Below are 26,570 nucleotides of genomic sequence, written 5' to 3'. Positions count from 1 at the left end.
TGTATCATATCAAATATTTGTGTTATATGGAAGACATATGGCTTTAGAACAACATTATGGTGAGTTTGAAGTTGTATGTTAAATATAATTTTAACAATTTGATTACAAAATGCAAATAAGTTAAATATTTAATATAGTCATATACTGACCTGTGTGGAAGACCGTACATTGCATCTGGTTTACCAGAAGGACAGCGAGACTGTTTAACTGCCCTAATGGTGTGAGTGTTCCAAATTTCTTTGCATTCATTAAGGTCCATCTGTAGCACACTTAAAATCACAAAACGCACCAAGCATATGTGCTCATGACTGCCATTAAAGAGTTGCCTCTCTTTCAAGTAATTCAGAAGATCCATCCAGAACTGAGTCCTGTGTAAATAAACCAACAATATCAACAACCATTTTAGACGTTTAGGCCCGGTTTCACAGACAGGTCTTAGAATAAGCCAGGATTAGGCCTTAGTTCACTTAGGGCATTTAAGTAGCTTTTATAAACACGTCCCAGAACAAAAACATTACTGGTGTTCATCTTGTGACAAAACAATGGCACTGACATTTTTTAAGATCCTGGCAGTGCAAGTTGCTCTCATTTAAAACAGCTCAAACATGCATTTTAGTCTAAGACAAGCCTTGTCCGTGAAGCTGGGAATTAATTTAATAGGTTATTTTCTAATGTATAATTGATTATTAAACTAAAATTCAGCAAGAAAAACCCTTAAATATCATGACTGTTTAGACTATTATACCTTTGTTTTCTGAAGTATGACCACCAGCTTTCAATTCGTTGGTTTGTGATTGAGGAGCCATACATGTGGCTTGAAGCCCCTGCAAGGTCATCTGTGTGGACTGATCTCAGAGAACAGTGGATTGCAGCCATAGTTCCATTTTCAGTGCCACAGTCTGTGCGAAGTTGGTATGACTCCAAATTGTGTGGCACACTGTAGGTAATAAGCAGCTATAATGTCTGGGTTGTTATTGCTAGCTCCACAGTTTAGTAGTTTTTTCGTTTGTACAAGGACAGTCTGTTCAATTTTTTTTTCAGGGTACGAAGGCTCATTTTAATGTTGTGCTTCGATGCCAAGAAATCCACAATGACACTGTAACTGTGTCCATCTCTGAAGTACTTTCGAAGAAGATCATCCTCACAAACATGGACTGATGACTCTAACCATCAACAAAGGATACAATATATAATAGAAAGGGTATTATTAAGTAACAACTTTAATTGGTAGAAACATCTGACTCAGAATTTAGTTCATAAACTTAAACAGTGTGCTCAAATAACAGTAACTTAAGGTTTAGACTTAAACTTAAGGTTCTAAGGCAGACTTAATGCATACATACCACGTTAAACCTCTTCAGACAAAAACTGGACATTAGAGCCACACGAGCTGCAAAAGGCTGTAATAGTTCTCAGTTCGTTTCCAACGAAGGCAACATAAAAGCAATCCACTTGACTCGAGTGGTTAAATCCATATCTTCAGAAGTGATATGATGGTTGTTGGTGAGAAACAGATCAATATTTAAGCTCTTTTTTTTCTCCTATGAATCTCCACTTTCACTTTCACATTCGTAACACTTTCACACATCTAATCATGAATGATGAGAGAATAAAAGTTTTGGGTGAACTAAAGTTTTGGCCTTATTATGCTAAAAAAATACGAATGTAACAGAACACAGGTGTCTTGTCTCCAGACGCATTTGTAACAACCGAAGTTCTTTTTATTTTGGCAGCGCGTCTAAAATTGTGGCGCTCCTGCATGGGACCCTGAAACAGCAAGATGTGGCACAATGCTCAAACATGTCCATCTAGCGCAAGTTTACATAAATAAAAAAAATAAAAAAACAGTTGAAAAAAGTGTGGATGTACGAAACAGCATGTCCAGCGTGAACTTTCCCTAACACTAATTGTTGTGTATTTGTTTGGCTTTTGGCTCTTAAAAGACAGTTAAAACACATGCTAAGTACAATTTTACGATTCAAGTAAATAGTAATTTCATGACAAAAATGATATTTAACAACATCTTATGGAACACTGTAATATGTAGAGTCCTTATTAGAGAATGTGTTGCAAATGAAGAAACATTTGGAATTAAGGCTGCTGTATCTTTCAGGGAGTAGGAATATTTTTTCAAAATCATCTACAGTGCTTTTAAGACGGAAGGATTGGTTACTTTAAAAAAAAGTAGCCTATTTATTAAATGTATTCTTCAAACGCATAGTACCTCATACGCTGTTCTTACGGCAGCCATCAAACGCTTGGGAAGTGTAGTTTATCATATTTGACATTAAAATGGACTACATCTATCATGTTTGTCAAACTGCACATTTCTCTACCGTGATTGGTTCCTTCATTCACGCCCTCTTCTGTTAGGGCGTAGTGATTGGCTATATATTTTTGTACACTAACAAGTTTTACCGACGCATCCGGTGTCCTCCGTGCAGAAGGAATGGCGACCTACACGTTAATGCGAAGCAGTCTGGGACTGTTAAATGGTCTAAAATGTTCTTTTAAAAGTGTAGGACAGATTCCGTACGGGGCAGCCGCTGGAGCAATTACCCAGTCGAAAGTGTTGCAAAATGCAAGATGGTATGCTGTTAGCCACCTCTCTGTGCAGGAGAGAATTGATAAGAAGCGAAATGCAGCGCTTGCAGGGGGAGGACAACAGAGAATAGATGCACAGCATAAAAGGGTAAGATTAGAAAACTTACTTCAGATGACACTAAAAGTGATACACTAAGCGTAAGTGTTTGAGGGCAGCGGGACAGTAAACTATGAAATGCTTCTGCGCAGGGTAAACTGACAGCGCGCGAGAGAGTGGAGCTCTTGCTTGACCCTGACTCGTTCGTGGAGTATGACATGTTTGTGGAGCATCGCTGTTCTGACTTTGGCATGGAGGCAGATCATAACAAGGTTTGATACCTCTGCTGTGATTACCAACAAATTACATACTGGAGGCAGAAATAATTTGACTCAAATAGAGTCCAATGTCCAACTTAAAGTAACAACAGTGCTTAATGTCATGCATTCCAAATGTGTTTGTGATCGTTCACTTTAAAATGCTCATCTGTTTTGTGTCCGTGTGCAGTATCCAGGGGACAGCGTTGTGACTGGACAGGGCAGGATCAATGGCAGACTAGTCTATGTTTTCAGCCAGGTATGAAACAAGATTTTGAACTGTTGTTTACTATATTGAAATATGATTTCAATTTCAAATGTTCCTTTGTTCTCAGGACTTCACTGTGTTTGGAGGCAGTTTATCGGGAGCCCATGCGCAAAAGATCTGCAAGGTCCATGTTTTAAAATGACTAAAGTCATTTTGTGTATTAACACAGACCTAATGCATTGAAGACCAATGTTTGACACAACTTAAATGACAACTGCTGCAATTTGCTTTTTACAGATCATGGACCAGGCAATGATGGTTGGAGCTCCAGTTATTGGTCTCAATGATTCTGGTGGAGCCCGAATTCAGGAAGGTGTTGAGTCCCTGGCAGGATATGCTGATATTTTCTTGGTAAGCTGAATGTGAACAAGGGTATATAATATATTTAACATGTATGTGTCTGACCACTCTTCAATCATTGTTTTTCAGCGTAATGTGATGGCATCTGGTGTAGTTCCTCAGATATCTCTCATCATGGGCCCATGTGCTGGGGGTGCCGTGTACTCACCTGCCCTCACAGACTTTACTTTCATGGTGAAGGTAAGAGCATAAAACTATTGTAGTTGCAAATGTAATGAGTCAAAGGTGTGTGGTTGTAAATGCATATTATTTTCTCAAAATTATAGTGGACTGTAGAACTTTGGGCACTCTAGCGACATCTGTGTTTGAAACCTAAAATCGTAAGAAACTTGTGAAGGAACAATTTACGCAAATTGTGATTTTGACCGCTCTTCTGGCGGATTCATCTATTGGTTTTAGGTTACTTTCTTTGCCTGTGATCACTTGTCATAATGTGCTATTTTTGTTGATATTGTGTTGTTTGTTTAAACATTTATAACTGAGATATTACTTGCTTTGAGGAAAACGATAAACACTCTTATTTGCATATTTTAATAAGATTATTCAGTTTTATCCACTATACATTAATGTTTGTATTGCACTACACATCAATTTAAGAGGTGAAACCCATTATTTGTCTGATAGGAGTTCAATTGAAGACAATGCAATTGAACCGTAATACTACAATAATAGGTCTATGCACTGCAAACAATAAGACTGTATAAAAAAACTAAATGAGGATTCAATAATGATGGGGATAAAATATATACTCTTAAACATGAAAATAATATTATATAAACACAATATAGCAATATCAAGAATTAACGGTTTCTTTAATAATGTCTTTTACATGCTAAACAAATTGGTATACTTTACTGTGCTATGAAATCGCTACATTATAAACAACATGAGATGAGCTTACATTCTTGGGGAACTATCTTGTACCTATAGTGACGTTTAAATGTCAATTTAAACTTTAAATTGTCCACTCTTTTTAAACACCCTATCAGCTAAAAGGGCAATAGAAAGTGACAATAACATGTGCGTTGGTGCGACTGGGGTAAAATTAATAAGAAAACAGTGGTACACACACTTGGGGTATTTTGGAACTTCTGCAATGTTAAAAAATACTCTGAGTTCTGAATATTTGTAAACGTGTTACAGTAACTTTACTGGAAAAAAATTAATTTATAAATGCATCACGATCAGTGGGCACATGAGTAAAGTTCAAATCCTTAAATCATGACAACCTTTTTGGCTTGCCCTACCAGAAAACATCCAAGCATTATAGCAAATAAACAATTTCATCAAACTGTTAAGTTAGTTAAACATCCATTAGGAGAATGATGTCCTGAACTGCAAATGAATGAACCGCCATCGCGTCCCCACAGCTGTTACTTATGCTACACAGCCAGACCTTCTTTCTGAGCTTACGGACATGATGTAAACACGCAAGGACGAATGACGAAAGCCTTTGATTTAGCGCCAAATCTGACCCGACAGCTCTGAATAAAAATCATTATTTTTGGCTTTCCATTGTGAATCAGGGTAAGATAAGGACAGGGGTTTGAACATGGATTTGAACTAAATAATTATCTTTTCTTAATTGAAGCTGAAAAAATATTGCGTAGTGTATCTTTAAGATTTTGCACATTTTAATTTTAGATGCAAGTCCCTGATTACACACACATGAAATGTTACAGCCTGTCAACGAATGTCCCTTCAATCCCAATTAACAGACAGCTTTCTGTTTACAGGACACGTCCTACCTCTTTATCACAGGCCCAGATGTGGTTAAATCTGTTACTAATGAAGATGTTACCCAGGAGGAGCTCGGTGGAGCAAAAACCCACACTGCAATATCTGGTAAGTCAAGCCATTAGATCTATTTTCCTGGCACAAATTGCACATTCCTCTATATGAGTTTTGGTGAAGGTGTTATTTATTTTTTATTTTTTTTGCCATGTTCCAGGGGTTGCCCATCAGGCCTTCGAGAATGACATTGATGCCCTTCTGAATTTACGAGACTTTTTCAACTTCCTCCCATTGAGCAACAAAGATCCTTCTCCTGTTGTTGAGTGCCATGATCCCAGGTGAGAGGATGTTTTGCAAATATTTTTTCTGTATCAGTGCACATTATCTCGACCAAAGTCTTCTATCACATCTGATATTATCATGCCAATTTATTTTCCCCAGCGATCGCCTGGTTCCTGGTTTGGACACTGTTGTTCCTTTTGAAAGCACTAAAGCCTATGACATGCTGGACATCATTCATGGTGTATGTGGATCTTTACAAGATGAATGATTCAGATATTCCAATAAAGATGGATACTTGGGTCATGTAGTTCTTCTGATTCTTACTTCTGTCTTCCAGATCGTAGATGAGAGAGAATTCTTTGAGATCATGCCCAACTATGCCAAAAATATGGTTGTGGGTTTTGCCAGGATGAATGGCCGTACAGTAGGCATAGTAGGAAACCAGCCAAAAGTGGCATCTGGTGGGTGTTCACACAAGACTATATATGTACATAGTTTTTATATGTTTCACATTAGTTGATTCTGTTTTTTTAATTCATTGCTATCCATTTTCTTTGTGCATTTTAGGCTGCTTGGACATAAACTCATCTGTTAAAGGGGCTCGCTTTGTGCGGTTCTGTGATGCTTTCAACATTCCCATCGTCACATTTGTAGATGTGCCTGGATTCTTGCCAGGTATCGACCGTCATCTCTAACTTAGCTCAGACTTATGACATTTATATTTAATTGCTTGCAGCTTTCACTATGTGCAGTATATAAGGTAATGATGGAACATTTTGTGATTGAAAAGGCACAGCCCAAGAGTATGGAGGCATCATCAGACATGGAGCCAAACTGCTTTTTGCTTTTGCAGAGGCGACAGTTCCAAAAATCACAGTAATCACTAGAAAGGTAGGAGGCAGCATGATGTGTGTGTGTATATGGGGTCTTAGCTAGCTTGTATGCTAAAGCCTGTGTCTCCTGTCTCTAGGCTTATGGAGGTGCTTATGATGTGATGAGTTCCAAACATTTAAGAGGAGACATCAACTATGCTTGGCCATCTGCTGAAGTCGCAGTGATGGGTGCAAAGGTAAACCTGAGAAATGCCTGAGTGTGTCTGAACACCAGTAAATCTAAACGAGTGCCATGGCTCATGAAATTAGACAACAACTGTTTGCTGTGTTTGAATAATGGGGCTTTCTACAGTGGGCTTTCATTAATTTATATTGAAACTTCTGTCTTTGCAGAACAAAAATGGACATTTCCCAATCCGTGGGCATTGGGTTGGTGTTTTTAACTGCTTTACACAATTTGCCTACTATATTGAGATTCCCTACTTTTATTGGATAGTTGAGAAATGCCCATCCTGGTTTGGAAATGCCCACAGATTGGGAAATGCCAATTATTGTTCCAAAGAGACCTGTACTTCCTTGTATTGGCTAAAGGGGGAAATAATAAATAAAAATCAAGAATGGGTCCTAAACAAATGAAAATTTGTCCCAAGCTGTCACTAATAAGAATTAAATTATTTATTCTAGAAGCACAAACGATAGTGATTTGACCCGTCCTTATGCAAGTGTAGAAAAGCATGTATTTTGAATGCATATAATGGTCTCCTATACACTAGCATCAGCCTTGTATGGGTGATGATATACTCTTACACTGCAGCATTGATCACTATGCTTGGCTCCCTTTCTTGCCAATTTCTCCTTGACTGGTTATATTTCTATGTTGGAGGCTCTAGCAGTGAGTTTGCAAAGCAGCAACAGAGATCATGTCACATGTTGAACTGTTTATAGTACAGACAATAAAAAATTCTGCTGGTAGTCCTTTAGTCGTAGTGAAACAAACACTAAAGCGACATTAATACTAATAAATACTGACGTACAAAGGCAAAATAGTAACTAAATATTTTGTCATAAACCATAAGTTTAGCTAAGCTATGCTTTAATTCAGAGAAAACCATGTGAGAAATCTGATAACACATTTGGCTGTACAATGAAAAAGCAAAATGGCTTCAAAAGTTGTTTTTGTGTTGCCGTAGTTATCAAAGTCATTAAAACACATTTTTGACCACTTCACAGATTTAATATTAGCAAACTTTTTGGCAAGTTGTTTAGGACATTTACTTTGTGCATGACATGAGTCATTTTTCCAACAATTGTTTACAGGCAGATTGTTTCACTTTAATTCCAGAAAATTATGTCAAGCCTTTAGACATTAGCCCATTAGCTTCTAATAGCCTAATTGGATGTATTGTAAGGCCTACCTTCAAACTCCATGCCTCTTTGCTTGACATCATGGAAAAATCTGAAGAAATCAAAAACTATTTGGACCTCCACAAGTCTGGTTCATCCTTGGGAGAAATTTCCAAACACCTTAAGGTACCACGTTCATCTGTACAAACAATAGTACGCAAGTATAAACACCATGGGACCACGCAGCCAACGTACCGCTTAGGAAGGAGACGCATTCTGTCTCCTAGAAATGAACGTAGTTTGGTGCGGAAAGTGCAAATCAATCCCAAAACAACAACAGCAAAGTACCTTGTGAAGATGCTGGAGGAAACAGGTAGACCATTATCTATATCCACAGTAAAATGAGTCCCATATCGACATATCCTGAAAGGCTGCTCAATAGAGTTTGGGTACTCTAGTTTGGGCTCAGACTCTAGTCCAAGTCACGAGTCCAATTTTAATGGACATGGACTTGTCACGTACTCTGTGCATTTTTACTTGGAATTAACTCTGATTCGAGCCTTGGGAATCAGGATTTTTTTTTTCTTAGTCCATGAAATTTGTGAAGCAATAAAGGGAAATCTTTTTTTTTGGAGTGTGTAAGAAGCTAAACTTCATGTTACGAGAATTTATGTTGGTTGATGAATTTAGTTACGAGAGAAATTTAGTTGTAAACCACCAGGTAACTTATGCACTTCTTTTTTTAGCCTTATAGATGTAACTTCTCAGTGAGTGCTAATTACTACTATGTTGACTCATTTGTATGTACTGTATTTTCCCAAATCAGTCAGCAGATATAGAAAAATGATTCAGAAAGAAATGTAGTATAGACCCTTTTTTTGAAAGGGATGATTTTAAATGAAATAAAATCGAAAATTCAGTAGAAATAAAAACTAAATAAAAATTTGACCTTTGTTGTAATGACAAACAGAGCTTTCACTTTCTTTAGTCTATGTTTGAGTGGAGAGGAAAAAGCAACAAATAATTGAAATGTCAACAGAATAAGAAGTGTGTTGAAGGACAGTTGTCTTCATACACCTAAATGATATGCTTTCATTCTGAAACCATTTTAAAGTTGTTCAGCAGAATACTAATCATAAACTATATATAAGAAAGGCAACCAAGGTGTTTTTGTTACATTTTATATTGACAAACTGTTTTCTTAGTTGTGAAGTTTAAAATATTGATGTTGAGGTTACTGTTACAATTTAAATTCAGATTCATAAACTGATTCATTCGGACTCGACTCTGTCTGTTATGGACTCGGCCTTGAGGCCAACTCGGCCCCTTTTGTACTCCGACTCAACTCGATTGTTTAAAGACTCAGACTTCACTTGGACCCGGTGGACTCAAACCAAAAACTAATGCTCAGCAAAGAAGAAGCCAATGCTCCAAAACTGCCATAAAGCCAGACTACAGTTTGCATGTGCACATGGGGACAAAGATCTTACCTTTTGGAGAAATTTTCATTGGTCTAATGAAACAAAAATGGAACTTTTTGGCCATAATGACCATCATTATGTTTGGAGGAAAAAGGGAGATGCTTGCTAGCCGAAGAACACCATATCAACCGTGAAGCATGGGGGTGGCAGCATCATGTTGTGGGGGTCCTTTGCTGCAGGAGGGACTGGTGCACGTCACAAAATAATGACATCATGAAGAAGGAAAATTATGTGGATATATTGAAGCAACATCTCAAGACATCGGCCATGAAATTAAAGCTTGGTCACAAATGGGTCTTCCAAATGGATAATGATGCCAAGCGTACCTCACAAGTTGTGGCAAAATGGCTTAAGGGCAACAATGTCAAGGTATTGGAGTGCCCATCACAAAGCCCTGACCTCAGTCTGATGTCAAAACTGAAAAAGCATGTGTGAGCAAGAAGGCCTACAAACCTGACTGTCATGTCTGATGTTCTGTCTTGAGGAATGGGCCAAAATTCCAGCAATATATTGTTAGAAGTTAGAATCTTTGTTTGTATTCTGCAGAAGAAGAAAAGTCACACATCTGTGATGGCATGAGAGTAAATGATGAGAATTTTCATTTTTGGGTTAACTACCCCTTTAAAGAAATTGTGGATAATAATTGTAATATTTTGTAAGTATGCTATACACTCACCTAAAGGATTATTGGGAACACCTGTTCAATTTCTCATTAATGCAATTATCTAATCAACCAATCACATGGCAGTTACTTCAATGCATTTAGGGGTGTGGTCCTGGTCAAGACAATCTCCTGAACTCCAAACTGAATGTCAGAATGGGAAAGAAAGGTGATTTAAGCAATTTTGAGCGTGGCATGGTTGTTGGTGCCAGACAGGCCGGTCTGAGTATTTCAAAATCTGCTCACTTACTGGGATTTTCACGCACAACCATTTCTAGGGTTTACAAAGAATGGTGTGAAAAGGGAAAAACATCCAGTATGCGGCAGTCCTGTGGGCGAAAATGCCTTGTTGATGCTAGAGGTCAGAGGAAAATGGGCCGACTGATTCAAGCTGATAGAAGAGCAACTTTGCCTGAAATAACCACTCGTTACAACCGAGGTATGCAGCAAAGCATTTGTGAAGCCACAACACGCACAACCTTGAGGCGGATGGGCTACAACAGCAGAAGACCCCACCGGGTACCACTCATCTCCACTACAAATAGGAAAAAGAGGCTACAATTTGCAAGAGCTCACCAAAATTGGACAGTTGAAGACTGGAAAAATGTTGCCTGGTCTGATGAGTCTCGATTTCTGTTGAGACATTCAGATGGTAGACTCAGAATTTGGCATAAACAGAATGAGAACATGGATCCATCATGCCTTGTTACCACTGTGCAGGCTGGTGGTGGTGGTGTAATGGTATGGGGGATGTTTTCTTGGCACACTTTAGGCCCCTTAGTGCCAATTGGGCATCGTTTAAATGCCATGGCCTACCTGAGCATTGTTTCTGACCATGTCCATCCCTTTATGGCCACCATGTACCCATCCTCTGATGGCTACTTCCAGCAGGATAATGCACCATGTCACAAAGCTCGAATCATTTCAGATTGGTTTCTTGAACATGACAATGAGTTCAATGTACTAAAATGGCCCCCAGTCACCAGATCTCAACCCAATAGAGCATCTTTGGGATGTGGTGGAACGGGAGCTTCGTGCCCTGGATGTGCATCCCACAAATCTCCATCAACTGCAAGATGCTATCCTATCAATATGGGTCAACATTTCTAAAGAGTGCTTTCGGCACCTTGTTGAATCAATGCCACGTAGAATTAAGGCAGTTCTGAAGGCGAAAGGGGGTCAAACACAGTATTAGGATGGTGTTCCTAATAATCCTTTAGGTGAGTGTATAACAATGTATTTCATTTTTAAGGGTGCTGTTCAAATCATCTTCAGAGGAAAGGAGAACCAAGCTGAGGCTGAAGCTGAATATGTGGAGAAGTTTGCCAATCCTTTCCCAGCTGCTGTCAGAGGTGCACGGAGAGAACATCTACACAACACACATTTTTCTTTACACTATTGAGACCCACACCGTTTTCACTCAAATCTGCATACTTGCTAAACATGTTTTAAATTGTGCACCATTACAGCTGTGATCTGTTTTGGGTAATTTAACTAAATATTTAATGTAAATGTATTTTTCAGGGTTTGTAGATGACATCATTCAACCCTCGCTCACACGCAAGAGGATCTGCAGAGATCTGGAGGTGCTGGCCAGCAAAAAACAGACCAACCCCTGGAAAAAACATGCTAACATTCCTTTGTAAATCTTTGCCCGACACTACTTATTAATGGCATTTTACAAAGATTATCCATTGATTGTTAGACACATATTGAAGAGAAACTCATGTTTTTTTACACATGGTTCTTCGTGCCTTATCCCTGTTACCTGTTTGCATCATGCAGTTGATGCAAACAGGTAAACACAAAAAAATAATAAAACACTCCCACAGATAATGATTACATATTTAATATTTTTCTGAAAAAGTGAATTTTCCATAAGTTCACTGAAGAAAAGTTTTAGAACAGTTTTCCATTAAAAGGGAAAGTGGTACAGCAGATTGTACAAAAGAAAACCTTTATCGAAAATTTACAATTTACAGGTAAACTAGCAAATCTAACCAAGGCTTGGATGGAGCGTAATAACAATCATGGGAAAACTCATGTTGTTGACCGTATGACATTTAACTTTTAGAGACCACAGGACCATAAAGTACTTAAACTGAGGCATTCAGTGTAACAATACTTGAATCTGCCTCGCTTGAAACATGGCACAGCTGGAATTTCTGTTTGATCCAGACAAGAACAACTGACAAAAACCCTCCTTGTTTTATCAATAATACATATTCAAACAGACCTGTATAGACATTTCACACAAATAAATCTTAACCTCACTGAAAACTAAATCTACTGAAAATAAAGGATAAAAAACTGACCATTTAAATGATTTGCAAGCAAAAATACACAACATGTAATGCCTTTTTAGGACAATTGTGCAGTACAGAGACATCTTGGGCTTTGAGCATGTATTTGACAATATTAATAACTCAACCGCAACAACAGTCTGACCAAACTTTTCCCACAACTGCGGTTTAACTTTTGCCCTTTACCCTAATTTACAACTATTGAAAACAAGAGAATGTTATTTTTATGTATTAATGTAGTGGATTTACCAACATTTACTACTGTTTGGGTTGGCTTGTTGACCTTTTTGTAAAAACGACTCCATAATCTAACTGTACAGGGCATCTACATAGTAGGATGGATAAACACAAATATGTACATCTTAAACATATGGGACTGTACATTCTTACATGATAGATTCGTACCACAATGTAAATCCCATCCAGTGTGAATCAAATGAGCTGACCAAAACATACTATTCAACAGAACAATTCACCATATGTGACATAATTGGACTGCATCTGTTAAAATAATCTCTGACAGAATAAAAGGTCCTCTGATGTGGAGTTTGATAAAAGAGGATGATTGAGGTTTTGTGGAAAGTTTGCTCCAGAACCACTGAAACTGGACACCAGTGCCTCCACTGTTTGAGTTTGTTTGCTCCTTTGAGAAAGTCTCAAACCTTGTCTCTTATTCCATCTGTTGTGGCACCTCAGAACATGGGCATTGTAAAGCCCTGAAAAAAGAAATAACATTCATTAATATGGAGTGATTATTTGCACTAGGTGTAAATAGCACCTGCCACACAGCATGGCTATTTGTACTCCAATAGTCTAGTAGAAACACTGTGTTGCTGCTGTGGCGTGGGGTGTAATGATGATGTGGATGTGCTTTTTTTTTTTTTTTTTTGTGCAGACAATCAGGGCTCGATTCTGCCTTTTGTCCCACTTTTTCCCCATCCTATCTACAGTCTCCACTCATATTTCCTTCAATACTACTTATAATAGTAAATAACATGAATTAATTAATGTTGCTTCCTCGGAGTGATTTGGTCATGGTGAAGGTGAGAGAAATGTTTTATCTAAGTAAAATTAACCATAGTTTAACTAAAGTAATATTGTAGTAACCATATTTTTTTTTGTGGAAGCCATATTTTTTATGAAATAAACCATGGTATTTCTATAGTCATATGGTGTTAATATAGCATTGTGTGGTTACTATGATTTTACCACAAAAAAATCATAGTGATACTTTAGTTCCTGTAGTAAAAACATGGTTCATTTTTGTTTTGGAAGGTTAGGGGTTGGTGTGAGACTCTAAATAAACATGCTGCAGTGATCCCCCTATACTGTACTGTATGTTAATATTTAACTAGAGGTGCAAATAGCATGTAACACTATTTGCACTTAGTGCAAAAAATATGTTTTGGTTGTTACTTACACAGTGTAAATATATTTATAATTATTATTATTATACATAATCCATTTCATCAGTTTAATATTAAATTTGACTTTGCAGGTAGCACATATTTATTTCTCCTTTCATAAAAGTGATTATATATAACTACTTTATATAATCATGATCAACAGTGTTAATTGAATGCTCACACATAAGAACAGTAATTTCAGCCTTACCGACTCATCCTCAATCATGGCTGCCGAGTCAAAGAAGTCCGGTCTCAGCTCCGCCCTCTCACGCCTATTCCTGGATGGAGGCTGCAAAGGAGATTTAATTTATAACACTTTCCCACATTGTATTACCATTTTATGACCACAGCCAGTGGCGCAAAAAGTGGGTATGCGCCGCACCATGGCGCGCCAAAGCGATGGTTAAAAAAAAAAACGAAAAAAAAATTCTAATTTATATAAGTTTTATACATTTATATAAAAGTTCTATAAGTTAAATATAAAAAAGTTATATACATTTTAGAGGACTAACAGGCTAGAGTAGGCGCCAGCGCCCTCATAAGATTCCATCATAGAATTTATTTTGACAGAATGGTAATATCGCGATGCAAGCGCTGAGTGAGCAGCAGGAGTGAGTTGTCGTTAAAACTCAAAGATGGATAAAGCAAAAAAGCTGTCGGCAGCCAGAATATGTAGCTAGCTAGCTTAGAATATGCAAAACCGAGGTTGCTGAGCTGAAAACGACTCGGTTACTAACGTAACCTCGGTTCCCTGAGAGGAGGGAACGAGTATTGCGTAAGTAGCTTACGCTATGGGAAAACTCCGTTTCTCAAGAAATATTGAAGTCTTTATGTAAAACACATTGCAGCTGCACAGCAGACAGTAATGAGTGAGGCAGCTCGGTCATTGGCTGTGCTGCGGCAACTGCTCGAACCAATGACAGAGCGACTCGCGCGCCTCGCGTTCGCGCGCTCAGAGCCCGCCGAAATTAGCATAGCCAGGCTATATAATGAGCACCCCGTCATACGAGTTCCTTTAGGTTCAGTCGACTGAAGCGAACTGACCAAGCACAAGCACGGCAGCTTACGCAATACTCGTTCCCTCCTCTCAGGGAACCGAGGTTACGTTAGTAACCGAGTCGTTCCCTATCGAGAGGTCTCTCCTATTGCGTAAGTAGCTTACGCTATGGAACACCATGTAGCTATGGGAACACCATGTAAAACGCCGTGCGTTTATGATATGCATAAAAAATCCTCTAAGTCGGTCAGGGACGGACCTTATAAGGGAGGAGATAATGCTCAGCATATACATACTCCAGTCCATTCTACAGTCAGGCTGATAGAATGTTGGAATGCAATGAGGGGACCTGTAGGTTATAAAACCTGATAAATGTCGAAGGCGAGGCCCAGCCCACCGCCTCACAAATATCTTAAATGGGTATCCCACTCGACCAAGCCCACGAGGAGGCCATGCTCCTCGTAGAGTGAGCTCTGACGCCTAAGGGGCATTGAAGGCCCTTGGCTTCATAAGCTAGCGCTATAGCATCCACTATCCAGCGTGATATTCTTTGCTTTGAGACTGCGAGACCTTTAGTGCGGCCGCCAAAGCATACAAATAATTGTTCCGTCTGTCTGAACAGGGCAGAACGTTCCAAATATACCCTGAGCGCCCTGACGGGGCAGAGTAAATTAGCGTCGCTTTCGTCTGCTGGGGACGATAGTGCTGCCAGAGATATCACCTGTGCTATGAAGGGTGTGGAGAGCACCTTAGGAATATACCCGTGCTTTGGCCTAAGGACAACTCTGCAGTCGTTAGGTCCAAATTCCAGGCAAGCAGCGTTGATGACAGCGCTGCAGGTCGCCCACTCTCTTGACTGAAGTGAGCGCCAGCAAGAGCGCAGTTTTGCTGTTTAAGGTGCACGGTTCGGAGAGGTTCTAACGGGCACTCTTGAGTGCGTCCAGGACCGTGGGCCAGGTCCCAGATCGGCACCGAGGGGGCGAGGAGGGTTCATCCTCCTAGCGCCTCTTAGGAAACGAATGATTAGATCGTTTTTCCCTAATGAATGTCCTTTATCAGGATTGTGCAATGCCGCTATGGCAGCCACATAGACTTTGAGCGTGGAGGGTGTGCGGCCCGCCTCCAGCAGCTCTTGCAAAAAGGAGAGTACACTTGGTATCTCACACGATTTGGGGTTCAAGCTCTTGGTATCACACCAGTCACTGAACACTTTCCACTTTTGGGCATATAAGCGCCTTGTAGAGGGTGCTCGCGCCTCAGTGATGGTTCTCAAAACTCCACTGGGGAGGTTCTCGGGAACCCGTTGAGGGGCCATGCATGGAGGGCCCTCCATAGAGTGCAGGGAGCTCAATTTAAGTCCATCCTGGCGATTTATATACGAAACTACCGTCATGTTGTCCGTTCGGACCAGGACGTGTTCGTTTTTCAGGTACAGAAGCAGGGCTCTGAAAGCCAAGGCGACCGCCTTCATTTCCAGACAGTTTATATGTAGGCGCTTTTCCGGGTTTGACCAAAAGCCGAAGACAGGCCTGCCCTCGTAAAGGGCCCCTCATCCTATTTTGGAGGCATCTGTCGTGATCATTTTTCTCCGCGTATTCACGCCCAGACTCACGCCGGTTTGATACCAGTTTATGGCTTTCCAGGGTGTCAGGGCTTTTATACAGCCGTGATTCGCTCTGATCAAAAAGTGGCCCGAGCGCCACGCTAGCGCTGGAGAGGACGCATGTGCAACAATCCTAGCTGGAGTACAGCTGATGCCGAGGCCATGAGACCGAGCATTCTTTGAAATCGTTTGACGGGTCGTTCGACTTTCTGAATGATGTTGCAAGGCGTCGAATAGAGAGCGCACGCTCTGATGAGAGGCGTGCTGTCATCTGCACTGAGTCTAGCACTATTCCCAGAAGAGATATTCTGGCTGGGGGATAGCACGCTCTTTGCAAAACTGATTCTCAGACCCAGGCATTCTAGATGGCTGATAATCCAAGATCTGTGCGTCGTTAACTGACCCTCTGATTGTGCTATGATTAGCCAATCGTCGAGGTAATTCAGTATTCGCACTCCCGCTGTCTCAGGGGAAAGTGCCGCGTCCATACACAATGATAGGTCGAATGGTAGTACTGTGTACTGGTATGACTGTCCCTCGAAGCTGAATCTCAGAAAAGGCCTGTGATGAGGCGTCATCGAATGTGAATGTAAGCGTCTTTCAAATCCACTGATAGAAACCAACCCCGGGCTGAACTTGAGCGAGGATATGTTTGGTTGTTATCATTCTGAACGAGCGAATCATAAAAGCTTTGTTCAGATGTCTGAGATCTAGGATGGGGCAGAGGCCACCGCCTGTTCGACGGGAAAATAGCGGCTGTAAAAACCCGCCTAGCTCATAGAGGGAGGAACAGTTTCTATAGCCCTTCTCTATCAGTTCGAGCACCTCGGTGCGTAGAACATGTGACACATCTTTCCTCACTTTCGTCTCGACCACCGCTGAAAAGCGGGGTGGTCTGCGAGCGAATTGAAGTGAGTAACCGTGTTTTATTATGTTCAAAACCCATTTTGGCATGTCGGGGATTTTTTCCCAGGCTTTTGCTAACACAGATATGGGCTGAATGTTGGCTGGGGGCGTGTTGCAGTGACGTATGGGCCCCACCGGCAAATTGCCTTGTGCTAACACTGAGTTTACAGCTCCCAGAGGCGCAGGTGAGAAATATTTGAAACTGTATAGACAGTGTTTACAGGTGGGGGTGCATACATTGTAATAGGCACGCGCGCCACTTTCATAAAGCTTCCCGCTCTTAGCGGGGAGTTTCTTGGCTCGCGCGTCGCATCTGTGATGCTTGCGGCATGAGACAGAGAACTGTTGGGGGTGCATCTACTGTAGTAGGCACGCGCGCCACTTTCATAAAGCCTCCCGCTCGCAGCGGGGTGTTTTTGGCCATGCATACAGTGTTTGTAACTGTGGGAATGCGCACTTTAGTGTGGACACGTGACCCCTTAGTAACACAGGCAGAAAATGTGCTAACACTGAGCTTACAGCTCTCAGAGGCGCGGGCGCGCGCTGAGCAGCTGTGTTGAGTGCAGGGGTGCGTGTGAGATTACAGGCACGCGCGCTATCTCCATAATGCTCGCAGCCGGAGAAATGTTTGAAACTGTATGTGTTTACAGGTGGGGGTGCATACATTGTAATAGGCACGCGCGCCACTTTCATAAAGCTTCCCGCTCTTAGCGGGGAGTTTCTTGGCTCGCGCGTCACATCTGTGATGCTCGCGACATGAGCCAGAGAATTGTTTGAAACTGTATGGGCAGCGCTTATGGGTGGGGGTGCATATACTGTAGTAGGCACGCGCGCCACTTACATAAAGCCTCCCGCTCGCGGCGGGGTGTTTTTGGTCATGCATACAGTGTTTGTAACTGTGGGAGTGCGCACTTTAGTGTGGACACGTGACCCCTTAGTGACACAGGCAGAAAATGTGCTAACACTGAGCTTACAGCTCTCAGAGGCGCGGGCGCGCGCTGAGCAGCTTTGTTGAGTACAGGGGTGCGTGTGAGATTACAGGCACGCACGCTATCTCCGTAATGCTCGCAGCAAGAGCCGGAGAAATGTTTGAAACGACAGTGTTTACGGGTGGGGGTGCATACATTGTAATAGGCACGCGCGCCACTTCCATAAAGCTTCCCGCTCTTAGCGGGGAGTTTCTTGGCTCGCGCGTCGCATCTGTGATGCTCGCGGCGTGAGCCAGAGATCTGTTTGGAACTGTATGGGCAGCATTATGGGTGGGGGTGCATCTACTGTGGTAAGCACGCGCGCCACTTTCATAAAGCCTCCCGCTAGCGGCGGGGTTTTTGGCCATGCATACAGTGTTTGTGTGTAGGGGTGCGTGCAGGACAGCAGGCACGCGCGCTACATTTATAGTATTTCCCGCTTTTACTGGGGAAGTGTTTATAACTGTGGGAACAGTGCTTGTGTGTAGTGGTGCATACATGACAATAGGCACACGATCTACGTTTATGGGGCGTCCAGCTCGAGCTGGGAAAGTATTCGGCACTGTTTGGACAGTATTGATATGTGGGAGTGCGCACTTTAGTGTGGACACGTGACCCCTTAGTGACACAGGCAGAAAATGACTCTTGTGATTTCTGTGTGTTGCCGTTAAAACGGCATTTGATTGCAGGTGAGCGAGTTCTGTGACTGGCACATTGACTGCTGTACAGACATTTCCAGCCGCCTGTAAGGGGACTGGGTAATGTTTTACACGTTTTGCTCGCTGCAGTGAAGCGTTCAGCGAACTCTCTTTCCGTGCTGGTGCCCGTGCTCGTGTCCGCTAATGTCGACGGCGCGGGGCCAAAATTGTTGCTGCATACCCCTCTAACACTGGGTAGTTGCGCCCCTGACCACAGCTATCTTTTCAGTAATAAAGTGGTCTTATTTTAGGGATAACACTGAGCCCTAAACTAGAGATGCACCAATATGAACATATCTGACCGATACTGATTTGAACTAAATCTAGTCCGATATTGTGCCCCATACTTTTGTTATTGGATCACTGTTTTACATAGGAATTATGCATTACAAATGTATAAAGATTTACAAAAAAAAATTTCATTGAACATGTATTTGCTCTGTTGAACACAGGCCAAAATGTAAAAAACAAAAAAAGAAAAAGAGCCACAATGAAAGATAAATAAATAAAAAAAAAGTAATTATAAAATGATATATGATATAATTTTAAATGCAGTCTTATAAGGTTTAGTTATAGCGCAAGGCCATATTGCGGTTTTAATCTTTACTCTTAATTCAATCAGTCATGCATTATTAATCAATATCATACCGATTTCTCATAAGTCAAAGTCTGCCTATACACAGGTAAGTAAATATTTTTCCACATTAAAGTGAGAATGAGAATTATTTTTTATTAAACATTACGCATTCTTTGGAGTGTCAACTCTTCTACATATTGTGGCTATTATTATTTCTGGATTGTGCATTTTCATTCAGAGTTTTTATAAGGTGTTTTACTAATGAATTATAAATAAACCATCAGGTTTTTATATCAGCGTTTTCATGCTTATAACCGATATGCCAATGGTTTTAATTTGGTCAATAATTGGCCGATAAATATAGCCATTGGTGCAGCCCAACCCTCAACATCACATTATGAACAACTATTAATTTGTTAAATAAGAAGTTATAAGTTATCTCATATTAACTCAGCAAATGTACAAAATGTGGACGTTGATGAAAACAACCATGTCACTGACAAATGATAGGCTAAGTTTAATATCAGCTAAGACTCAGCATTGGTCTTACCAGATCAATCACCATGGTATCTTCAAATTCCTCACTCATGTCTTCTAGCTGTCCACGAGATGACATCATGACATCCTCAAAAATGGGCTCTGCATCGTCCTCCATGAGGCCCCGTCTAGATGAGAGAAATAGAAAATGTATATGAAGCAAACCTCAACCAACTTAGAGCACCTGAACACTTGAAGTAGATTAGGTTATTCTAGAGAAATATCCCACAAAGGTTCCCCTGATTTCTTAACTTACACAGTCTGTCGTACTCCTCCACTTCGGGCCTTCATGTAGTTCATGGCTGTGCGCTCTTTCCTGTTCAGCTCCTCCATCTTCTGCTGACCAAGCCAGGACATCTGCATCTGAGGACTGATACAGAGATTGTAGGAGACAATTTATCCTCAACGCATTGAATGTTACAAAAATGAAACCTTTTGACACAATAGAACCTAAAATATTTTTAGATCAGAGGACCACTTACTTATGGACAAAGTCAGAATCAGACCCGGGTTCAGAGTCCTGGTCAGGCATGTGTTCGGCAGCTTGTCGAGGGTTTTCTCGGAGTACAGTGGAGGTGAGCTGGGGTGTCTGCAGGGCTCCGGGGGTCTGTAGGGTGTCATTCCTCATCATCCACGAACCCTCTACACTTTCCTCTGCAGAACCACAACACCACACAAAACAGACCATGACCGCTTGTTCTAAGTGTAGCTCAACCTACTTTTAAACATGCATGGACAGTCCTATATATGCTCACTGAGCACTTTATAAGATACACCTGTACACCTACATATTTATGTGATTATCTAATCAGCCAATCATGTGGGAGCAGTGCAATACATAAAATCATGCAGATATGGGTCAGGAGCTTCTGTTAATGTTCACATCAACCATCAGAATGGGAAATAACGGATAATGGCCAGACTGGTTGGAGCTGACAGAATGGCTATGGTAACTCAGATAACCACTCTGTACAAATGTAGTGAGCAGAATATCATCACAGAATTGGACAGCTGAAGACTGGAAAAATATAGCCTGGTCTGATAAATCTTAAGTAACTCAGTGAGTGTATGATCAAGTTATGTTAACCATCATAACCTCACCCTCGATGCGTCTCTTGTGCATGGGCGGACGACCCTTCTTGCTACGTACAGATCCAGCCTTACTGCTGCTGCTGCCGCTGTTGATGGACATGCGATCCTCGTCTCCACCTGTAAGTAGAGAGTTCCTGTAGGAGATGAGAGGCAGCCAGATGTCCTCCCGTCTCTCCATCATCTGCTCTGTCATAAACTTCTCCAGATATGAGTGCCTATGGAGTCACGCAGAAAACATTATAAGATCCCGTCATAAAAAAAGATACCAGTCACAGTAGTACACACAATGCAAGATGATGATTTGGTTCTTTCAGTAGAACAGGGCAAATCAGGACAGCTCAAAAACATGAGTATACATTTTAAAGCGGAAATCAAACCAGTCTTTTGTAATTACAACAAAGTGCTCAGACAACATACACTGTCTTCTTGTCTTGCCGAAGAAGTTTCGAGGAGAATTCACAGAGAACTTCCAGGAAGGCCAGATTTGGAGGGGGATACTCTGGACCTTTAGGATTCTGATACTTAAAGGCAAACTCAATCCCATCTCTGAATACAGCAAAAATGTAGCACAGTTAGTTAGTAGTAAGCACACACTCCTGCAATTAAATTAAATGTCCGACATCAAAGCAAACCAAGCTGTGTTGAATCTGATTTGATTGGATCAGTTCAATGAGTTCAAGAGCCACAGGGCAGTTCTACCATGAGCTTACTTGTGCAGTGTGGCCACAGCCTCTCTGGTCTTGATTTGGTCCAAGCCAAAGGTGAGGGCAAAGCGACGTGCCAATTCTTTAATGCCACTCACATGAGATGACGTCCTGTCCAAAGTAGGCCCCTGATCCTGGATCAGCTCATTAAAGAGCTAAAGAACATAACAAAAGCGCAGGATATTTTTTAAAAAGCTCTTTGATAATAATAATAAGAATGTCATATGAATACCAAGGCTGGTTTCTCACCTGTTGTAAGCTTAGAATGAGTGTCTTGGCACACAGTATCTTGTCTGTCTGTCTGGTCTTGCTTAGTGTTTCCTTTATAATGTCTCCATAATCATTGTAGTACTACAAGAAATTATGCAAGGACTCTCATAAAAAATAAACACCAAAAATGACTGCTACTTTACAGTTTATATAAGATGGTGTTTGGCACCCATACCTTCATGTAGTGTTTGAAGATATCTGCCGCGGCTGGCATATCTACTATGTCATAAATGATGAGCTTGCTGAAGGCTGCTAGAAGATTCCTCCTCTTGTGTAAGGCCTCAATCTTGTTAGCTTCATCGTCTTCATCACCTTCTGAGTACATGAGAAGAATACTCTTCAGCTACACTTTAAAACACTGTTGTAGAGACATTGATTACGAGGAGACTGTGACTCTGTGATCTCTTTTATATATGACGGCTGTATCTGAGGTGTGACCATGTCCCTAGGCTCACCTATGCTCTGATTTTCATCATCCTGGTCAATAAATGCGTGGTCCAAGACGAAGTTGAGCAGCTCGTTCTGTAGTGTGCTGTCTGGGTTAAAGATCAGAGGCTGCAGACCCTCTCTGGCCCCAGTGGTGAGCTGGTGACTGAATATCATAAGCAGGTCACATAGCAGCATGAACGCCTGGAGAAAGAGAGGGGAAACCAAGAGGTTAGAGGCACAGTTTTTTTAAATCTTGAACTGAATGTCTGCAACAGGTTGAGGGACTTAAGCTTACCTGCTCTTTGACGGGTGTGTTGACATTTGATAAACACTGCTGACACACAGCTAGAAACGACTTGACAACCCTCCTTAGTGCTAGGAGATCATCCTGAAGTTGGGAAAGCAGAAAATCTGTCTTTTTGGATGTAAGATCTTAAGAAAATGCTGGAGTTGATAATCAGTTCCAGGAATATTCCGGGTTCAATACAAGTTAAGCTCAATCGACAGAATTTATGGCATAATGTTGTTTTTCAACAAAAAATTATCCTTTTCTTAAAAAAAAAAAAAAAACAACAACAACAACAACAATCGAAGTTACAGTGAAGCACTTATTTATTTATATATTTATAATAGTTTTTTTTTTTTAATTTCCTCACCTTTTTTTTCTCCCAATTTGGAATGCGCAATCCCCAATGTGCTTTTTAAGTCCTCGTGGTCACAGAGATTCGCCTCAATCCGGGTAGCGGAGGACGAATCCCAGTTGCGAGAACGAACCACGAGGAGGTTACCCCATGTGACTCTACCTTCCCTAGCAACCGGGACAGTTTGGTTGCTTAGGAGACCTGGCTGGAGTCACTCAGCATGCCCTGGATTCGAACTCCAGGGGTGGTAGCCAGCGTCTTTACCACTGAGCTACCCAGGCCCCTCACATAGTGAAGCATTTATGATGGGAATGAATGGGGCCAATTTGTGGAGGGTTAAAAGGCTGAAATATGAAGCTTATAAATGTATTAAAGCACTAACAGAATTCTTCTGTTAAAACTTGTTTAAATAGTCATTTTTACAGTCGTTTAAAGTTTGTTGACATTATATCGTCATCATGGAAATTGTACAAATGGCTATAACTTTACACAGAAAAGGTTAGTAAGCAATTTTATATTATTTAAATCATGTTAACACAGATATTGTTTATGTCTTGTGGCTATAATTTTAATGGATTGGGCCCCATTCACTTTCATTGTAAGTGCGTCACTGTAACCCAGATTTTTGCTTTATTTTTAAAGGAGGAACAAGTCAAAATTTATTTTTGTGGTAATCAATATTATGCCACAAATGCTGTTGATTGAGCTTAACTTGAATTGAACCTGGAATATACATTTAACGAATGGGTTTTTCTTGTGCACTGGTCTACACAAACAGTTTCTGTTGTAGGATGTGAAGTCAGGTCATGTACCGCCTGGAAATTTATATATGCCAATTTTAGCCACAGGAAGTGGGGAATATATCATTAGTGAAGTTTCAGGAAGTGGAAAAAATAATACTACATAAATTATTTTAGCGCATTAAACAGTCTACCATTACAGTTTTTCTCAACTGTTTACACACAAATTCTGGTACTTGAGACACAATGACCACAACATGTAACTCATTCACCAACCCCCTGAACCAATTCTGCTAAACTACAAGCACAATTCCTGCTTTACACTTAAATTGCAGTTCTAAAACACACTTTTTTCAAAACACTACACACAATTCTCTGCTTTTGGCACAATTTTCATGCAGAAAATATCTTGTTTTCACAAGGAACACACTGCCATTCAAATATGCACACTGACTCATCACAAGGGCAAACACCCGTCACACAGTTTTACAATTAGCAATCAGAGCTTTAGCATAAAAGGGCAACAGGTGAGCTATTCAATGGAGCAATGGATGCCAACATTGGAAACAGAGGCAGAGCCAGAGGAGTGAGAGTAAGAGGAGGAGGACGGGGAGGACGAGGAAGGCCAAGGACCGTAATCTCTGATGAGATCCGAGCCACTTTGGTTGATCATGTGGTCAACCATGGTCTAACAATGAGGGAGGCTGGGCAAAGAGTACAGCCAAATCTGAGCAGGTACACTGTAGCATCCATCATCCGGACTTTCCGAAATGAGAATAGGTAAGAAATCTACTCTCACTAGAAAATTGCAGTACTGCATATCAATAAAGTACTCAATGAGTACAGTAGTACAGTATTGCCTGTGGACTGTTCTGTAGGACTGTAAAAATACTGTAAAGTATGTTTCAAGTATTTAGGAAATGTATACCTACTTTGAATTTACAGTATTTTACTATTTGTTTGGCAGAACTGAAAGATTACCAACACAAGGTGGTCGGGAACGTGTTCTGTCTCCTGAACAGGAAACTGAAATCATACAGTAATTGCAGAAATTATCGTGTTAAATTTCCCAGCCCTAATTGATTCAGGTTTTTTTATTTTTTGTTTACTACACTTTGTATGAAGCTAATTGATAAATTAAAAACTCTTTATGGCATTTTAAATTGCTTACTAACCTTTTCTGTGTAAAATTATAGCCAATTGTACAATTTAGTTGCCATGATGACGATATAATGTCAAAAAACTTTAAACGACTGTAAAAATTACTCTTTAACAGAAGAATTCATTTAAATGCTTTTATACATTTATAAGCTGGTAATTGCCTAAAACGTTTTGCACAGTACTGTAACTCATTTACAAGACAGCTCCATGGGTATCAGAGTATTCAAAATTGTGGATTAAAACCATCTTCTAAATTGAATGGAAAGTCATTAAATAAATGTACCTTTGATGGAGAGCCCTCTGTGATCTTCACCAACTGCCACAGTATAGAGTAATGAGAACACTGAAGAGCCTGTACTGCTATCTACAAATCAGACAATGAGACCCACTCAATATCAGGGTATGTCTTATCTTGATATTAATGTTGCACCTGTCACCAGAGAGCACACCGTCAATAACTCTTCATATCAGAAACAGACGCACCTGCTCTGGCATAGAACCCTGCTCAATTCCTGTCCTTAGCAACCTGTAGCAGTTCCCAAAAAAGTCCCATCTTGTCAAGTCATGAGCACTGATAAAGAGGAGATAGAGACATTGATAGTTCATTAGCACACAGTGACTCCAGGTAGTCAAAAGAAATAAGCGTTTGCATTATGAGCAAATTTGGGCAAAATTGCTGCATTACAGCAGCATACTTGTGAAAAGAAGTGAGTCTCTTTAGAGTAGAGAGAACATTGTAGATGTCGTCATCATCAGCCTCCTCCCCCTGCAAACGAGACAGATATTCAGAGAGAGCTTTGAACAGCTATGAGTCATACACAGCCATCACAGGGTCCACCTCACTCACATCTACCTATGAACAATCCTATGCTTCTGGAGACAAAAAACTAAATCAACTTCAGACTAATTTGCTATAATAGAAATATAATAGAAATGCTATAATTATAATAGAAAAATGGGTCCCACTTTATATTAGTTGTTTTTAACTGCTATGTACTAAGATTAAAATACACATAATACAATGTATTTAACATGAACCTACATGTTGTTCTGCAAAATTCTTACAAGATTCACATTTGCTGCTAATGAGGATGAGGTACGGGTAGGTTTTGGAGTAGAGGTAGGGGTAGGGATTAAATGCAGGTACTTTAAAAGTACAATGCAACAACACATTTGCTCATAATAACTACATTGCATCAAATGCTTAGGTACATAGTAGTTAAAGATACCAGACATAAAGTGGGTCAGAAAAATGTTAATTCATCACAGATATTTCCATGACATCTCCAGGCATTTGATAATTTACATGACTTTTCTGAGCCTGGAAAACACAATTTTAAAATTCCCTGATATATCTCTCCAAATCTGTCCATCACCTCCGCAGATCCCTCACCGCCTGCAGCAGCTCCTCCACTGAGTGGTTGAAGCGGTCAGCTAGTTCATCGATGAGCTGACTGCGAGCAATGTCCACGCGGTTCATAATGGTGTACTCTTCACTACACAGGATACTGTAGGTCTTACTGCAGGCCTCCAGCACCTCTGTATCTGTGTGCTTCTCCACCACAAATTTGATCTGCTTCAGCAACGCATCCAAGTGCTGGAACAGTCAAATGCAGTCATCAGCCAACTGTTGATGGATTTCAATACGGATGGTGGGTTTATCGAGATCCAGCTCAA

The 26,570-nt window shown here is 40.6% G+C and overlaps 2 protein-coding genes across 3 annotated transcripts in view; one reads left to right on the top strand and one right to left on the bottom strand.

The window, feature by feature from the left end:
• Positions 1-2,417: 2,417 nt before the first annotated feature.
• On the top strand, positions 2,418-13,505 carry LOC127649561 (propionyl-CoA carboxylase beta chain, mitochondrial-like). Its single transcript, XM_052134720.1, has 15 exons — positions 2,418-2,692; positions 2,794-2,913; positions 3,089-3,157; positions 3,234-3,290; positions 3,404-3,517; positions 3,596-3,706; positions 5,263-5,371; positions 5,478-5,598; positions 5,702-5,783; positions 5,880-6,003; positions 6,110-6,217; positions 6,333-6,433; positions 6,513-6,611; positions 11,114-11,213; positions 11,386-13,505. The coding sequence occupies exons 1-15, from the start codon at positions 2,450-2,452 to the stop codon at positions 11,505-11,507; spliced, it is 1,680 nt and encodes a 559-aa protein (XP_051990680.1). The 5' UTR covers positions 2,418-2,449; the 3' UTR covers positions 11,508-13,505.
• LOC127649558 (cohesin subunit SA-1) overlaps positions 12,383-26,570 on the bottom strand; it is a 70,553-nt gene continuing 56,365 nt past the window's right edge. The window contains exons 19-34 of one of the 2 annotated variants that reach the window (XM_052134714.1): positions 26,287-26,490; positions 25,589-25,659; positions 25,377-25,464; positions 25,177-25,257; positions 22,647-22,739; positions 22,378-22,552; positions 22,098-22,237; positions 21,902-22,003; positions 21,659-21,807; positions 21,366-21,494; positions 20,958-21,163; positions 20,339-20,510; positions 20,113-20,226; positions 19,870-19,984; positions 13,779-13,859; positions 12,383-12,880 (exon numbers count right to left, since the gene is read on the bottom strand). In XM_052134714.1, coding sequence (XP_051990674.1) covers positions 12,857-12,880; positions 13,779-13,859; positions 19,870-19,984; positions 20,113-20,226; positions 20,339-20,510; positions 20,958-21,163; positions 21,366-21,494; positions 21,659-21,807; positions 21,902-22,003; positions 22,098-22,237; positions 22,378-22,552; positions 22,647-22,739; positions 25,177-25,257; positions 25,377-25,464; positions 25,589-25,659; positions 26,287-26,490 — 1,944 coding nt within the window. In that variant the 3' untranslated portion in view covers positions 12,383-12,856. The remainder of the gene's footprint in view (positions 12,881-13,778; positions 13,860-19,869; positions 19,985-20,112; positions 20,227-20,338; positions 20,511-20,957; positions 21,164-21,365; positions 21,495-21,658; positions 21,808-21,901; positions 22,004-22,097; positions 22,238-22,377; positions 22,553-22,646; positions 22,740-25,176; positions 25,258-25,376; positions 25,465-25,588; positions 25,660-26,286; positions 26,491-26,570) is intronic. The other variant, XM_052134715.1, reaches the window with a different exon arrangement.

Source organism: Xyrauchen texanus, chromosome 9 (genome assembly GCF_025860055.1).
Source record: "Xyrauchen texanus isolate HMW12.3.18 chromosome 9, RBS_HiC_50CHRs, whole genome shotgun sequence".
In the NCBI taxonomy this organism is placed as follows: Eukaryota; Metazoa; Chordata; class Actinopteri; order Cypriniformes; family Catostomidae; genus Xyrauchen; species Xyrauchen texanus.
Note: the sequence above shows the minus strand (reverse complement) of the source record. Positions and strands in the feature narration are given on the sequence as shown.

What these genes read in the sequence shown, in the direction of transcription:
- LOC127649561 (XM_052134720.1), top strand. Translation starts at nt 2,450, where the DNA reads ATGGCGACCTACACGTTAATGCGAAGCAGTCTGGGACTGTTAAATGGT. An exon ending in TAGTCTATGTTTTCAGCCAG is followed by an intron (nt 3,158 to 3,233) that starts GTATGAAACAAG and finishes CTTTGTTCTCAG; the next exon opens with GACTTCACTGTGTTTGGAGG. An exon ending in TCGCAGTGATGGGTGCAAAG is followed by an intron (nt 6,612 to 11,113) that starts GTAAACCTGAGA and finishes TTCATTTTTAAG; the next exon opens with GGTGCTGTTCAAATCATCTT.